Genomic DNA, 15901 nt, shown 5'->3' with positions numbered 1-15901 from the left:
AGTCAAACAACATGTCATTGTCCAGGAGACTGACACCAACCGCTTTACCTGCAGAGTCCAACAGAGCCGGCTCAATGAGAAGATGGAGACAGAGGTTCACCTCCCTAGTGAGAAACAACATAATATTATTTAGATATGAAACACTGGAGATATTGATGTGTTAATGTCCAGTATGTGTTTTAACCAAAGGCTTTGGTTGGTAGTATTAGTACCAAACCCTGTTGTTGATGTGTAATGATGTGTGTGTAACGGTCGTTCTCCTCCTCTTCGTCTGAAGAGGAGGAGTAGGGATTGGACAAAAGCGCAGCGTGAAATGTGGACATAATGTTTATTAAAGTAAAGACGAAACACGAAACTACTTCAACAAACTACAAAACAAATAAACGATGTAGACAGACTTGGACTTGAGAACTTACAATATTCGAAGAACGCACGAACAGGAACAGACTACATACACGAACGAAAAAACGAAACAGTCCCGTGTGGTGCAACATACACAGACACGGAAGACAACCACCCACAACAAACAATGTGAAACAACCTACCTATATATGGTTCTCAATCAGAGGAAACGTCAAACACCTGCCTCTGATTGAGAGCCATACAAGGTCAATTAACACTGACACTTAACAAAGAACAAACAACACAGACTGCCCACCCAGCTCACGTCCTGACCCACTAAACACAACTATACAAAAGGAAAACAAGGTCAGGAACGTGACAGTGTGGTAGTATTAGTACCAAACCCTGTTGTTGATGTGTGATTATGTGTGTGTCTTAGGTGAGTTATTTGACACAACCCCATGGAGAATATCCTTCATTGTGTTATGCTGTCTGGGAGCCGTCACTGTGATTGGGTTAGCTCTGACTATCTACTGCATACATAATACGAAAGGTAATTGAGAGATGATATGAACATTGAATTGTTGGAATGAAATGTCTGCATTGCTTTTTCATCCTCACCACATTCACAGTGGTTGTATTCTATGGATACAGGATAATATACTACACCTGCAGGTGATTAACATGTTAACACTGATGACTGATTTTAACCTGCAGGTGATTAACATGTTAACACTGATGACTGGATTTTAAATCTAATATTCTCTAATTTACAGACTAAGTAAGAAACAATTTAAGAAGCTATTCTTGGCATATAAAGTTCCTTCTGATGTTGGAACATTGATATGAGACAAGGAGTCCCAGAGAGAGACAACATCTACTAGTGTTCATGTTAATGATGTTCTCACTGTCTTCATCTACTCTACATGTTTACAGATAAAAACTCAAGAGGTGAGAGGTAAGAGTTCGTCAGATCTTCACTTTGCAATAATTGTTTGAAGCATTAAGTCTTTTTTAGTTGCTGAGCACATTGAAGATGTTCCCTCTGATGTTGGAACAGTGGTACGAGACAAGAGCTGGATTCAAATTCAAGGCGCATTATAACAATTCTCTACTCCACAGTGCAGTGTTTAACATGAATGTGTTCTCCGTGAAATGCCGTGAAAATGCCTTTAAAAAGTGCATTGTCAACTGAAGTGCCCTGTCTTAACGCACATTGAATTGAAATCCCTGACGCAAGGAGTCCCAGAGAGAGAGACTCCATCTCTAGTGTTCATGTTATGATGTTCTCCACTGTCTTCCATCTACTCTACATGTTTACAGATAAAACTCAAGAGGTGAGAGTAGTAGTGTCTTATAAATCATCAACATATAACATAATAAACCAATGTACTCTTCGATAGAGCGAACTTCTAGGAAGTAGAAACACATCATCCATGTTGTCATATCTAAGTCCCCTAACTTAGTATCTGGATCTGGAACATGTGCATATGAGACAAGGAGCCCAAAGAGAGACACCATCTACAAGTGTTCATGTTAATGATCAGTTCCACTGTCTTCATGACTACTCTACATAATTACAGACGGACCACTGAAGGGAATATAGTAATACTGTCTCAGATCAATCACTTGATTACATAATTGAACCACAAAAGCTAAACATTTTCTTTAATTGACCAACTTCAACAATAGGAAAACATGTTTAAGAAGGTTAAATTTTAGGCACATGAAGATTCCTCTGATAGTGAACATTGATATGAGACAAGGAGTCCCAGAGAGAGACTACATCTACTAGTGTTCATGTTAATGATGTTCTCACTGTCTTCCATCTACTCTACATGTTTACAGGTAACCTCTGGAAGGAGAAGGGTAAGTAGTGTCTTCAGATCATCTCTGCTAGAATTATGTGAACCATTTTATAAAGGCTATTCGTAATCCAATTCAAAACTTGAATCCCCAGGTATGTGATGCAGCCGTCAGACACACTTACAAAGTGACCACAAAACAGGGAACACAAATCTCGAATAGTGATTTAACTCTCAGATTAACTCTCTCGTTATTGCTCTCAGAACAATCTTCTTGACCCTAACCAGTCAGGCTTCAGGACGGGTCACTCAACTGAGACTGCTCTTCTTTGTGTCATCGAGGCCTCATACCTGCGAGGTCCTCACACCTGTCCATCACAATTGACAACTCCACAGTGTCGCCCTCCCAGAGTGCAAATAACCTTGGCGTGAACCTGGAAAACAACCTGTCGTTCTCTGAAAACATCAAAGCAGTGACTCYCTACTGCAGGTTCATGCTCTACAACATCCATATGACCATACCTCACAGAGGAAGCAGCACAGGTCCTAATCCAGGCATCTCCCATCTTGACTAATAGAAATCGCTGTTGGCTGGGCTCTCTGCTTGTGCCATGAAACCCCTGCAATTTATCCAGAATGTTACAGCCCGCCAGGTTTTCAACCTTCCCAAGATCTCCCATGTCAACCCGCTCCTCATCACATTCCACTGGCTTCCAGTCTAATCTTGCGTCCACTACAAGATCATGCTGCTTGCCTACGTAGCAGCAAGAGGAACTGCCCCTCCCTACCGTCAGGCTATGAGCAAACCCTACACCCCAACCCGAGCACTCCGTCCTGCCACCTCTGGTCTCTTGGCCCTCCTCCGGAGGGAGGGCAGCTCCCGCTCAGCTCAATCCAAGCTCTTCTCTATTCTGGCACCCCAATGGTGGAACCAGCTTCCCCCTGAAGCTAGGACAGCAGAGTCCCTGCCCATCTGCCAAAAGTACCTGAAAACGTTTTAATCATCCAGCAATGAATGCGCTTTTCAGATCAGTGCAGATCAGAGTATGTGCATATATTCTTTGATAGTTAGCGAGTTATTAGCATAGTTAACTGAGCGGGTCGTAAACAGAACCCACCATAGATAGAAAGCCTCTTCTGGTAAGTGGTCTGTCCTGAATGGATATTTGTAACTTTATTGAGTCTGATTCGGGGCACCATTGTACTCCAAGGGCTCTTTCTACTGGTAGCATGTCCTGATCCCAGTCCAGATCCTTTATCTCCTTTGCTTTCTCCTCTTCAGGAATAGAGGCAATAACAACTTGACTGATCCATTTGTACAGTCTAAAGCCTCCTTTAGAACACATGGATGTGCGGTCCTGAGTAAGTCCAGAGAAAATCCAGAGATATCTCAGGTCTGTATTCTGCTCTGGAACTCTCAACTGGTGGAACATGACTTCAATATATGTCATGAAGGCAACAGGCTCTTGGTGGAATCTGGACAAAACACCAATGATATGGTTTGTCAAGTCTGGCCCCTGTAGAAGCTGAGCATTCAGTGATGTCTCTTGTTAGGTGGCTCCACAGCCTACTACCACCCTCAGATTGTGCTTCTTGGGATGATATACTCTGTGGTGAGGAATATACCAAACTCTCTTGCTGCTGTCATTCTGTAAGTCTATTGGCACCATCACTGCAAAGCCTTTGTCCAGGATGTCTGCCATGAAGTTGGTATAGTCCTTACAGGACTAGTTATTCTTTCCGTTTCAAGTTGAGAGCACGCTGTACTGCCTCACAGCAGTTGTTGGGAAATTCAGCATCCTCATTCCTCAGTAGTTGGCATTTTCTATTGTGGACACCCACCAGCTTGACTGACAGAGACACGCTCCATAAAGAGATCATCTTCTCTTGATATTTCAAGCTGCTCCTCATGGTGGTGCTCTGGGAAATCATGCTTTACCTGTTTCTGCAGCAGCTCTTCCAGCTCTACCAGAGATTCTGTGTGTCATTACGTGAGAACGCCCATAGGTGGAGACATTCCCCTTTTTTAGAAGCCCATTCACAATCCAGACCAGAGTGGTTTTCACAGCGTATGGGCCATCTTCTTGGCTGTTAATGACCATCCATGGCTCCATGGCCTGAGGTACGTTTGTCAGCAATACAATACAACTTCAGAATCAATCTGCTTGAGACGCACCTTTTCCAAATATGGCCATTGGTTCACATCTGTCTGGTTAGGAATCGGTGGGAGGAGCTATAGGAGGACAGGCTCATTGTAATACCTGGAATGGAATTAATGGAACGGTATCAAACATCAATCATATCAAATCAAATTTGATTGGTCCCATACACATATTTAGCAGATGTTATTGCTTGTGGAAACCACATGGAAAATCTCATGTTGGACTCCATTCCATTGATTCCACTCCAGCCATTACAATGAGCCCATCCTCCTATAGCTCATCCCACCAGCCATCGCTGGTAGGAATGTTGTCCTTAGTTACAGGGATTTCCCTCTGTGTGAAAACTGCAAGGATTTCAACAAAACTGCTGTCATGAAGGCTGCTTATCTCCAAGCCAGAGACGACAAAGGCACTCATGACTTCCTGGTTGTTGATGGTGTTTTAGTTGTAATTATTTTATTTTTTAATAATTATTATCATTCAACAACAGAACAATACAATACAGCAAGAGTAAGTAAAACAAAAGGTAATTCAACCCTCCCCACCCCCAAAAATTAAACATTTATTAAACAATGAAAAATTACAAAATAAATTAGAATAGTAATAATACTAATAATGACTAAATAAGACAAATGACAAGAGAGACCAACATAGACACAAAGCAATACAAACAGTACATTACAGAGAGACAATAAAGTATTTAGTCAGCCACCAATTGTGCAAGTTCTCCCACTTAAAAAGATGAGAAAAATAAGTATTTGGTCACCTACAAACAAGCAAGATTTCTGGCTCTCACAGACCTGTAACTTCATCTTTAAGAGGCTCCTCTGTCCTCCACTCATTACCTGCATTAATGGCACCTGCATTAATGGCACCTGTTTGAACTTGTTATCAGTATAAAAGACACATGTCCACAACCTCAAACAGTCACACTCCAAACTCCACTATGGCCAAGACCAAAGAGCTGTCAAAGGACACCAGAAACAAAATTGTAGACCTGCACCAGGCTGGGAAGACTGAATCTGCAATAGGTAAGCAGCTTGGTTTGAAGAAATCAACTGTTGGAGCAATTATTAGGAAATGGAAGACATACAAGACCACTGATAATCTCCCTCGATCTTGGGCTCCACGCAAGATCTCACCCCGTGGGGTCAAAATGATCACAACAACGGTGAGCAAAAATCCCAGAACCACACGGGCGGACCTAGTGAATGACCTGCAGAGAGCTGGGACCAAAGTAACAAAGCCTACCATCAGTAACACACTACGCCGCCAGGGACTCAAGTCCTGCAGTGCCAGACGTGTCCCCCTGCTTAAGCCAGTACATGTCCAGGCCCGTCTGAAGTTTGCTAGAGAGCATTTGGATGATCCAGAAGAAGATTGGGAGAATGTCATATGGTCAGATGAAACCAAAATATAACTTTTTTGGTAAAAACTCAACTCGTCGTGTTTGGAGGACAAAGAATGCTGAGTTGCATCCAAAGAACACCATACCTACTGTGTGATCCGTGTAAAGGAAAGAATGAATGGGGCCATGTATCGTGAGATTTTGAGTGAAAACCTCCTTCCATCAGCAAGGGCATTGAAGATGAAACGTGGCTGGGTCTTTCAGCATGACAATGATCCCAAACACACCGCCCGGGCAACGAAGGAGTGGCTTCYTAAGAAGCATTTCAAGGTCCTGGAGTGTCCTAGCCAGTCTCCAGATCTCAACCCCATAGAAAATCTTTGGAGGGAGTTGAAAGTCCGTGTTGCCTAGCAACAGCCCCAAAACATCGCTGCTCTTGAGGAGATCTGCATGGAGGAATGGGCCAAAATACCAGCAACAGTGTGTGAAAACCTTGTGAAGACTTACAGAAAACGTTTGACCTCTGTCATTGCCAACAAAGGGTATATAACAATGTATTGAGATAAACTTTTGTTATTGACCAAATACTTATTTTCCACCATAATTTGCAAATAAATTCATTAAAAATCCTACAATGTGATTTTCTGGATTTTTATTCTCATTTTGTCTGTATAGTTGAAGTGTACCTATGATGAAAATTAAAGGCCTCTCTCATCTTTTTAAGTGGGAGAACTTGCACAATTGGTGGCTGACTAAATACTTTTTTGCCCCACTGTAGTTACATCGATCTACAAGCTCACATCCACCAACCGCAATGGAAGAGTTTACATATAGTCCAGGAAGGGTTGCCCTTCAAGTAGTTGAATTTTTCTTACTTAATTGATTAATGCGTACTCTTCTCCATAGGAATACACTTATTCATTTCAGAGAGCCATCTTGTAATTGGGAGAGGAGAATCTGATTTCCATGTCAATGCAACACATTTTCTTTCAGGGGCGATTTTCTATAAATTTGATGTTGAAGTTATTCCTCAACTTCAGATTTGTGAAGTTACCCAGAAGGCATATTTCAGGGTCAAGTGGGAAAGGGACCTCCATAATAAAGGCCAGGGTGTCACAATCATCATGCCAGAAGGCTTCAAATTTAGTACACTGCCAAGTAGAATGCAAAAAAGTGCCTGCTGTTGTTCCACATCTAAAACACATTTCTGATATTTCAGGGTTACATCTACAGTGGGGAGAACAAGTATTTGATACACTGCCGATTTTGCAGGTTTTCCTACTTACAAAGCATGTAGATGTCTGTAATTTTTTATCATAGGTAGACTTCAACTGTGCGAGACGGAATCTAAAACAAAAATCCAGAAAATCACATTGTATGATTTTTAAGTAATTAATTAGCATTTTATTGCATGACATAAGTATTTGATACATCAGAAAAGCAGCACTTAATATTTGGTACAGAAACCTTTGTTTGTAATTACAGAGATCATACGTTTCCTGTAGTTCTTGACCAGGTTTGCACACACTGCAGCAGGGATTTTGGCACACTCCTCCATACAGACCTTCTCCAGCTCCTTCAGGTTTCGGGGCTGTCGCTGGGCAATACGGACTTTCAGCTCCCTCCAAAGATTTTCGATTGGGTTCAGGTCTGGAGACTGGCTAGGCCACTCCAGGACCTTGAGATGCTTCTTTCATACCAAGATCTTACTAAGTTGATGGTTTTGTTGATATAGTCTTGGGGTTCCACTTGTAGATAATATTACTCCCAACCTCTTCATTAAGAGTAAACATTTCCATCTGAGTCCAAGAAGGGGCTGGTTCAGTTTCACATAAGACTGAAATTCATCTTATTTGCGCTGGTAGGCGGAGACCTCCTAGACTATAATCCCATGTTAATTTGTCCAGGCTCACTCTTGGAGTATTATGGTTCAATACAAATTGTTTTATGGTCTTGTTAAGGGATTGTAGGGATATGGGTAAAGATTGAAATAGGTACATCTGTAACGGCAGCCTTCCTTCTCTTCAAGAGAAGAGGAGGTGTAGCAGGGATCGGACCAAGACGCAGCGTAGCTTGTGCTCAACATATTTAATAATGACGATAAACATGAACACTTAACAATTACAAAATAACAAAATGTGGCAAACCGATACAGTCCTAGCTGGTGCAGAGAAAACACAGAGACAGGAAACAACCACCCACAAAATCCCAACACACAACAAGCCACCTATATATGATTCCCAATCAGACTCAACACAAAACACCTGCCTCTGATTGGGAACCATATTAGGCCAAACATAGAAACAGACAAACTAGACACACAACATAGAATGCCCACCCAGCTCACGTCCTGACCAACACTAAAACAAGCAAAACACACAAGAACTATGGTCAGAACGTGACAACATCATCTTAGGCAGAACGTTCATCTTAATACAGCTAATTCTCCCAAATAATGGAAGAGGTGAATCTATCCATCTATTCAAGTCATCCACCACCTTTTAAACCAATACAGAGTAGTTAAGCTTGTACACATTTCTTAAGTCATTATCAATTGTGATTCCTAGATATTTGAACCCCTGTGGCGACCATCTGAAGGGACCTGTTCGTTCACAGATGTTATAGTCAAAGCGAGTCAGTGGAAGTATTTAACTTTTGTCTATATTGACTTTGTAACCTGATATAGAGCTGTATGTACCCAAAAGCTTCTGTAGTTTTGGGAGGAATCCGAACGGGTCAGAGAGGAACAAGATAATGTTGTCTGTGAACAATGAGATCTTGTGTGTTATCTGGCCCACCTGAAAGCCCTTTATGCCAGGATCCGTTCTTATGGCCTCCTCCAAGGGTTCTATGGCTAGCACAAAAAGGAGTGGGGAAAGTGAACAGCCCTGTCTACTACCTCTAAAGAGTGGAAATGTGGCTGACATCATGGCATTAGTGGTGATATTGGCTTGCGTTTTATGGTATAAAGTCAACCCAGTTGACAAACGAAGGACCAAAGTTACATTTAGCAAGGACCTTGAATAGGTATGGCCACTCCAGCCTATCAAAGGCCTTTTCAGAGTCTATAGATACTGCTATACTCCTCACACTGGCCATGTGAATTACATTGAAAACCTGCACAAATTATTGGTGGAGTATCTTTTCTGTATAAAGCCTGTTTGATCGGTGTTAATCAGGTTTAGCAAATATTGTCCTTATCTATTAGCCATCGCCTTAGAAATCAATTTATAGTTGGCATTGAGGAGTAAGATCGGCCTATAGGAAGAGCATTGTAGAGGATCTTTCTTTTTTTAATGTATAACTGTTATAAAAGCCATGGAAAAGGAGTCCAGCAGGCTCTGCGTCTCAGCAGCTAAATTTAGAACATCCATCAGGAGAGGAATAAGCAAATCCTTAAACTCCTTATAAAACCCTGGGGGAAAGCCATCGTCTCCTGGGGATTTGCTGGATTGTAGAGAGGAAATTTCCTTTTTGATTTCTGTTTTTGTAAAGGGGCGTTCTAGTTTGTTTTGGTCTTCCTATGTGAGGTGCGGTAGCTCAATAGTAGACAGAAATGTGTCTATCATTGCTGGTTCCGTAACATCAGAAGTGTGTAACTTAGAATAGTATTGTTTAAATTAATCATTAATCTCTTCCGGGTTGTGAGAAACTTGACTAACCTGTGTTTCAATAGAGTTGATGGTTTTCAAATTCTCTTCAGCTTTTATCTGCCATGCCAAGACTTTGTGTGTTTTCTCCCCCAATTCGTATTATCTTTGCCTATTTCTAAGAATAGCCTTTTCAGTTTTGTAAGTACTTAGGGTATTATATTTTAGTTTTTACACACCAATGAGCAGTATGTTTCTTTAGAGACAGATTTTTGGTGTTCTTTTTGTAGTAATAGGATTTCATTAATTCATTCAATTCAGCAGTGCATTTCTTTTTGAAACCTTTGGTATAATACATGATTTGACCCCTAAGAAAGGCCTTTAATGTATCCCAGAGTACAAAACTATTGGGAGAGGAAGGACAGTTTGTTTCACAGAAACTTAATTTTGGCTCTGATAAATTGACAAAATTCTGCCTGTTTAAAAAGATTTGGGTTTAGGCTCCATCTATAGGTCCCTTGAACTCTATCCGGCATCCAAACAGAACGTGTGAGGGGAGAATGATCTGAGATAGTTCTGGATAAATACTCAGTTTACACAACTCTATGGGTTACCTGTGCTGATAGGAGAAAATAATAAATCCAGGTAATAGAGTTATGCAGGCAGGAGTATAATGAGTAATCCCTATCTTGGGGGTGGAGCTATCTCCATGTGTCTTTCAAATGTAAGTCTTTCATAAATTATGGGGTGCATTTGGCTGACTTAGTCAATGAGGTTGCTTTAGTTGAGGATGTATTCAGAATCTGATCCAGACAAAAATTCAAGTTGCCCCAAACTAAGAGTGTCCCCTGAAATTCCGTTACCTTGGGGAATATATCTTGAATAAAAATATGATCATCATAATTAGGTGCATATACATTAACCTGTCTAGGACTGGCGGAACCCCTCGCCAACAGCCAATGAAATTGCAGGGCGCCAAATACAAGTCAACAGAAATCTCATAAATCAAATTTCTCAAACATACAAGTATTAGGCACCATTTTAAAGATACAATTCTCGTTAATACAGCCACAGTGTACGATTTCAAAAATGCTTTACAGCGAAAGCTCCACAAACGATTATGTTAGGTCACCACCAAGTCACAGAAAAACCCAGCCATTTTTCCAGCCAAAGAGAGGAGTCACACATCAGATTTCAAAAAAACTTTACAGAAAAAGCATAATTTGAGTACGGCGCTCAGAGCCCAAACCAGCCAAAAGAAAAATCCTCCATGTTGRGCAGTCAACATTAGTCAGAAATAGCATTATAAATATTCACTTACCTTTGATGATCTTCATCAGAATGCACTCCCAGGAATCGCAGTTCCACAATAAATGTTTGTTTTGTTCGATAATGTCCATAATTTATGTCTAAATAGCTTCTTTTGTTAGCGCGTTTTGTAAACAAATCCAAAAGTGCGTTCAGGTCCAGCCGAACGTCGGACGAAAAGTTCAAAAAGTTATATTACAGGTCGTAGAAACTTGTCAAACTAAGTATAGAATCAATCTTTAGGATGTTTTTATCATCAATGTTTAATAATGTTCCAACCGTGTCTGTAGAAAAGCAATGGAACGAGAGCTACCTCTTATGTGAAATGCGCGTGACTAAGAACGAGGCTGCTGCCAGACCCCTTAGTCAAACAGCTCTCATTAGCTCCCCCTTCACAGTAGAAGCCTGAAACAATGTTCTAAAGATGGTTGACATCTAGTGGAAGCCTTAGGAAGTGCAAAACGACCCATATCCCACTGTGTATTCGATAGGGGCTGAGTTCAAAAACTACAAACCTCAGATTTCCCACTTCCTGTTTGGATTTATTCTCAGATTTTTGCCTGCCATGTGAGTTCTGTTATACTCACAGACATCATTCAAACAGTTTTAGAAACTTCAGAGTGGTTTCTATCCAATACTAATAATATTATGCATATATGAGCATCTGGGACTGAGTAGGAGGCAGTTTACTCTGGGCACGCTATTCATCCAAAAGTGAAAATGCTGCCCCCTATCCCAAAGAAGTTGGTCCAAGATTCAGAATACATTCTGCCATGGACCACTACATAACGTCCCAGTGGATCAATATTTGTTTTCGTTACACAGAAGGGTAAATTCTTAATAATCAACACAGCTCTTCCCTGTGTCTTTGTGTTATATGAAGAGGCAAAGACCTGTCCTACCAATTCCTGTAATGAACACGAAGGGAGACCGAGAGCTGGTTTCAAGTGCAGAGCGCAGCAGGTGTTTATTGTAAAGGACCACAGGAGGAGGCAGGTAGCTGGGTCCAGGGGCATACAGAAGGTCATACAAAGGGGGTCCAAAAAGGCAACAGTACAGGCAGGGAAAAGGCTAGTAACGTCGTCCGGGAGATCAGGGAATAGGTTGATAACAGGAAATCCGATAGGCTAAAATACAAGCAGGGAATAGGCAAAAGGCGTCGTTAGTGAGGCAGGCAAAAACTTTCATACACGAGAGGAGTAAATTACGGGTAAACCAGCGCTTCGAAAAAACGTTTGTCACAAAACAAACAAGTGTGTGAACAGAATTCCGGTGATTGGGATCTGGAGAGGGCGCTGCGTTCAGGGGATCTATGTGTTTGAGAGTATAAGTTGGAAGCAGACGTTACAATTCCCTCTTTAACTTTTAATGTTCTGCCTGTTAGATGTGTTTCTTGTATAAACGCAACATCAGTCTTTTAGCTTTTTCAAGTACATAAGGACTTCGTTTAACAGGACCGATCAGTCCATTAACGTTTAATGATGTATGATTTACTATCTTAGCCATATTGTTCACTTAATACATGAATGCAAATGTCATGATATTGTCCAATAAGGGTGTGGGATATTCTATTGCCTATTTTCAGTGAGCCTGTAGTCAAACACATATTATAAAGCGAAGCTCACTCACAAAACAGTACTGTAATATAAAGTAAACATTTCAAACATTTCCCCTCATCCCCCAGTGCTGTTCTTGAACGTGCCCACCACAAATCCCACGTGTAGTGGAGCTACGCTCCCAGGGTCACTATTCCTAAATTACGTTTCCAACATGAAGGCAAACGTGAACCTGGAGCCCAGTAAATTAACAAACAACAAACACATTAACTTCACCCATCCTTAAATGATGCAAGTCAAAAACAAAAACAATAACGGGTGTCCTGATCCCAACACACCTACCATGACAAGGAGCAAAATAAAAATATAAGACTTCATGGTTTAGCCATTTAAAAAGGTCTAACAAATCATATTGATGCCTCTGAGATAGTCCCAAATAGAAACTTAAAAACAATGTCACTGGTAAAAAATAAAAATAAAATGTTGACATGGACATTGGGATCTTACATCATTGATCTGTCAGTAAGCTATAGTATAATCCACCATAGCAGTCCTACCAGTTATGCAAGTAATACGGCAGGCTAGTGGGACACAGCCCAGTTAGCAGTGAAATTAACCCGGTCCGCTATCCAATCAACCATGTCCTGAGCCAGTCGCCTGCAGTCCGCTGCTTCTTTGGAGGCGTTTTGAAGAATCTTCTCTGTCCGCCATGGATGATTCTCATCGTTGCAGGTTGAAGCGGCGCAAAGGGAATGTTCTTGGAAGTTAGTTATTTTTTCACCTGGTCGAATTCCTTCCTGCGTTTGACCATCCCGGGACTCATGTCTGGAAATAATTTAATCGCCTCCCCGTTGTATGGGATCACTCCTTTCTCCTTGAAATGTTTGGCCACGGTTCTGAGAACTTTCTCTCTGTCCTGGTACCTCAGGAACCGAACAAGGAAGGGTTGTGGGTTCTGATCAAGGGTCAAATCCTGCGTGTAATCCTTGCGTGTTGATAACCGTTGTCAAACCTTAGATGGAGCTTTTGATTTCAGCCAACTGTGCTGAGATGGAGCAGCTGAACTCAGACGGTTTCAAGTTAAATTGTGCTGTGAGGGAGTCAATTCCTTCTTTGATCACTTTGAGGATGTGAGCTAGCCTAACTTCTTCCTGTGGTGTCATGGTGACATCTTGGGTTTCTGAGGAGGACATGGTCAGAAGTTCTTGTTCTTTCGTTTCTTGGTCTGTTTCGGTTCTCCCCTTGCCTTTTTTTGTCTCGTAGGCATATTACCACTCTTGGCTACAGTGTAGTAATAAGTATGGGGGAAGTTATCAAGTTTTAGGATAAGTTTGTTAAGGATTTATCAGGAGCTCTCGGTCCCGCTTCTTCCTTGCTTCGCTGCATAACGTGACCACTTTTTGATAGTCTTGAGAAGAATGTCCGTTCTTCTTTCAGGGACTGTGAGCTCTTGAAGCAGTGCTTCTGTACAGAATGAGGGTATACTGCCAGGATCTAAAAGGCATATGTTTCCACTGTTCTGTTGCTTTCTTTAATTTACCCCTCACAGGCACAATGGCTAGGATGCAACCAGGACCACCGGCCCCAGTGTGGCTCCCAGCATCTTCATCTAGTTTAACAAACACATTGGTAACACTCTGCTCTCTGTTTTCATTGCTTTTGCAGCTGTTTACCTCTTGTATAGGTGATGTGCAACAACACATCCACCATGCTGGCCCTCAACACAGGGGCCCCTCAGGGGTGCGTACTTAGCCCCCTCGGGTGCTCCCTGTTCACTCATGACTGCATGGCCACTCAGAACTCCAACACTGTGGGAGGCCTGAACACCAAAGACAATGAGACAGCCTTGGGGAGGAGGTCCGAGACCTGGCAGTGGGGTGACAGGACAACAACCTCTCCCTCAACGTCAGTAAGACAAAGGAGTTGAGCTAAAATTTGATTTGATTTGAGTTGCCCCATGGTGAATTTCTCCAAATGGTACAGCCTGTCTTTGCTGTTCTTGGTCTGGTCTTCGATAGCATGTTCAAAGCCATGTACAAAGAACCTGTAGTTTAGTGGGTCACCCTTAAACACTGGTACAAAGATATGTAGTCTAGTGGGTCACCCTTAAACACTGGTACAAAGATATGTAGTCTAGTGGGTCCACCCTTAAACACTGGTACAAAGATATGTAGTCTAGTGGGTCACCCTTAAACACTGGTACAAAGATATGTAGTCTAGGTGGGCACCCTTAAACACTGGTACAAAGAACCTGTAGTGTAGTGGGTCACCCAGTCATACACTAAGAGGTGGTAATGAAGACAACCTTTGCTGCCTTACCAGCATTTCAGTGATAGCATTTTGGTGTAGCAGAATGTTGACAATAATGTCCATGTTGTTAGCTCCACCCTGATCTGGGTTGAAAGGCCTTCCTCCCCTAGTTGGAAGTGTTTCCCCATTCCTTGAGTGGCTTCATACTCATGGAATACATTCGGCTTTGCACTGTTAGCCAATATTTCAGCGTCAATCTCCAAACCTTTATTTTGTGCCTTGAGTTGAGCCTCCTGTTTCTCCAATGCATGTTTACTTTTCAATACTTCAGCTTTAACCAGTAAGGCTTCCCTTTCAGCCTTCAAATAGAGCCTAATAGAAGATGTGGTGGATTGTCCTGAGTGCCTGCTGTGTTTTGATCTATTTACATGTTCTGATGAGACATTAGAGATACTTGTCTGGACCGCTTCATCAGTTTTGATGAGACATTGGAGATACTGTCCCTAGGCTGTTCCTCCTCATCAGTTTTGACGAGACATTGGAGATACTGTCCCTTGTCTTGTCCTCCTCATCAGTTTTGATGAGACATTGGAGATACTGTCCCTAGGCTGTTCCTCCTCATCAGTTTTGATGAGACATTGGAGATACTGTCCCTTGTCTTGTCCTCCTCATCAGTTTTTTTGCCGCTGTACTTTACTGTGCTTCTAACATCCATGTGTCCATATTGGTTGCAAAACAATCCAGTGTTGCTGCGTTTGGGCCATACCATTCAACCTGATACTTTGTTGGCTTCTCAGCAGAAAACAAAGCCTTTATGGACTCATTGGGATCATGCAACAACTTAACCAACTTTGAGAAATTTTGTGTCAGCAAAGATTTAAAAATTCCATCATCTCCCATAAGTTGTGTGATCTCATTTCTCATTTTAGTAAGTGCACCCAACTTAGCACTTCTAGATCCTTTGAACTTTTGCAAAGTTTCAATTGGATCCATTGTAAGAGCTCTGAACATCAAATCCCCCTTTTCGCCACTCCACAATGATTTCTCGCCTCAGCGCGCAAATCCAACAACAAAAGACACACACGATTCCAAGCTCAACGAGCCATCGATTCCAAGCTTACAAGTTCCACAAATTCATCCAACACACAGAGCAGAACCAAAATGGAAGAACAACCACAATTCTCTCCCCTTTATTCACAGTGAATAGCACAAATCAAACAGACACAGAGCTTCAATAACATCAGTCACTTCTAACACTGTCACTGGGAACATCCATTTACAGTTGAGGAGCGACACTTTTTTACCTTGGTCAGATGTTCACCTCTTTACCTCCGGTCCGATGAGTGATTACACTCATAAATCTTTCGTCAGCATTCCATTCAGCGACGTTTTTTTGTCAAAGGCAATTCGTAATCCAGTCATGTGATGTTGCCGTCAGACGCCATTCCAAAGTAACCACAAAACAGGGAATCCAACGCTCTTATAGTGTAACAACAGAAATTATTTACCAGACAAAGGCTCCACGTTTCCAAACCACAGG

At 41.8% G+C, this 15901-nt stretch overlaps 1 protein-coding gene across 1 annotated transcript in view; it reads left to right on the top strand.

Moving 5' to 3' along the window:
• Window positions 1-15901, top strand: part of LOC112072322 (butyrophilin subfamily 1 member A1-like) — a 31033-nt gene that overhangs the window by 9264 nt on the left and 5868 nt on the right. Inside the window, exons 5-6 of the mRNA XM_070439745.1 lie at window positions 782-895; window positions 11590-11629. Coding sequence (XP_070295846.1) covers window positions 782-895; window positions 11590-11629 — 154 coding nt within the window. The remainder of the gene's footprint in view (window positions 1-781; window positions 896-11589; window positions 11630-15901) is intronic.

The sequence above is a fragment of the Salvelinus sp. IW2-2015 genome, unplaced genomic scaffold, assembly GCF_002910315.2.
Source record: "Salvelinus sp. IW2-2015 unplaced genomic scaffold, ASM291031v2 Un_scaffold1890, whole genome shotgun sequence".
Classification (NCBI taxonomy): Eukaryota; Metazoa; Chordata; class Actinopteri; order Salmoniformes; family Salmonidae; genus Salvelinus; species Salvelinus sp. IW2-2015.
Note: the sequence above shows the minus strand (reverse complement) of the source record. Positions and strands in the feature narration are given on the sequence as shown.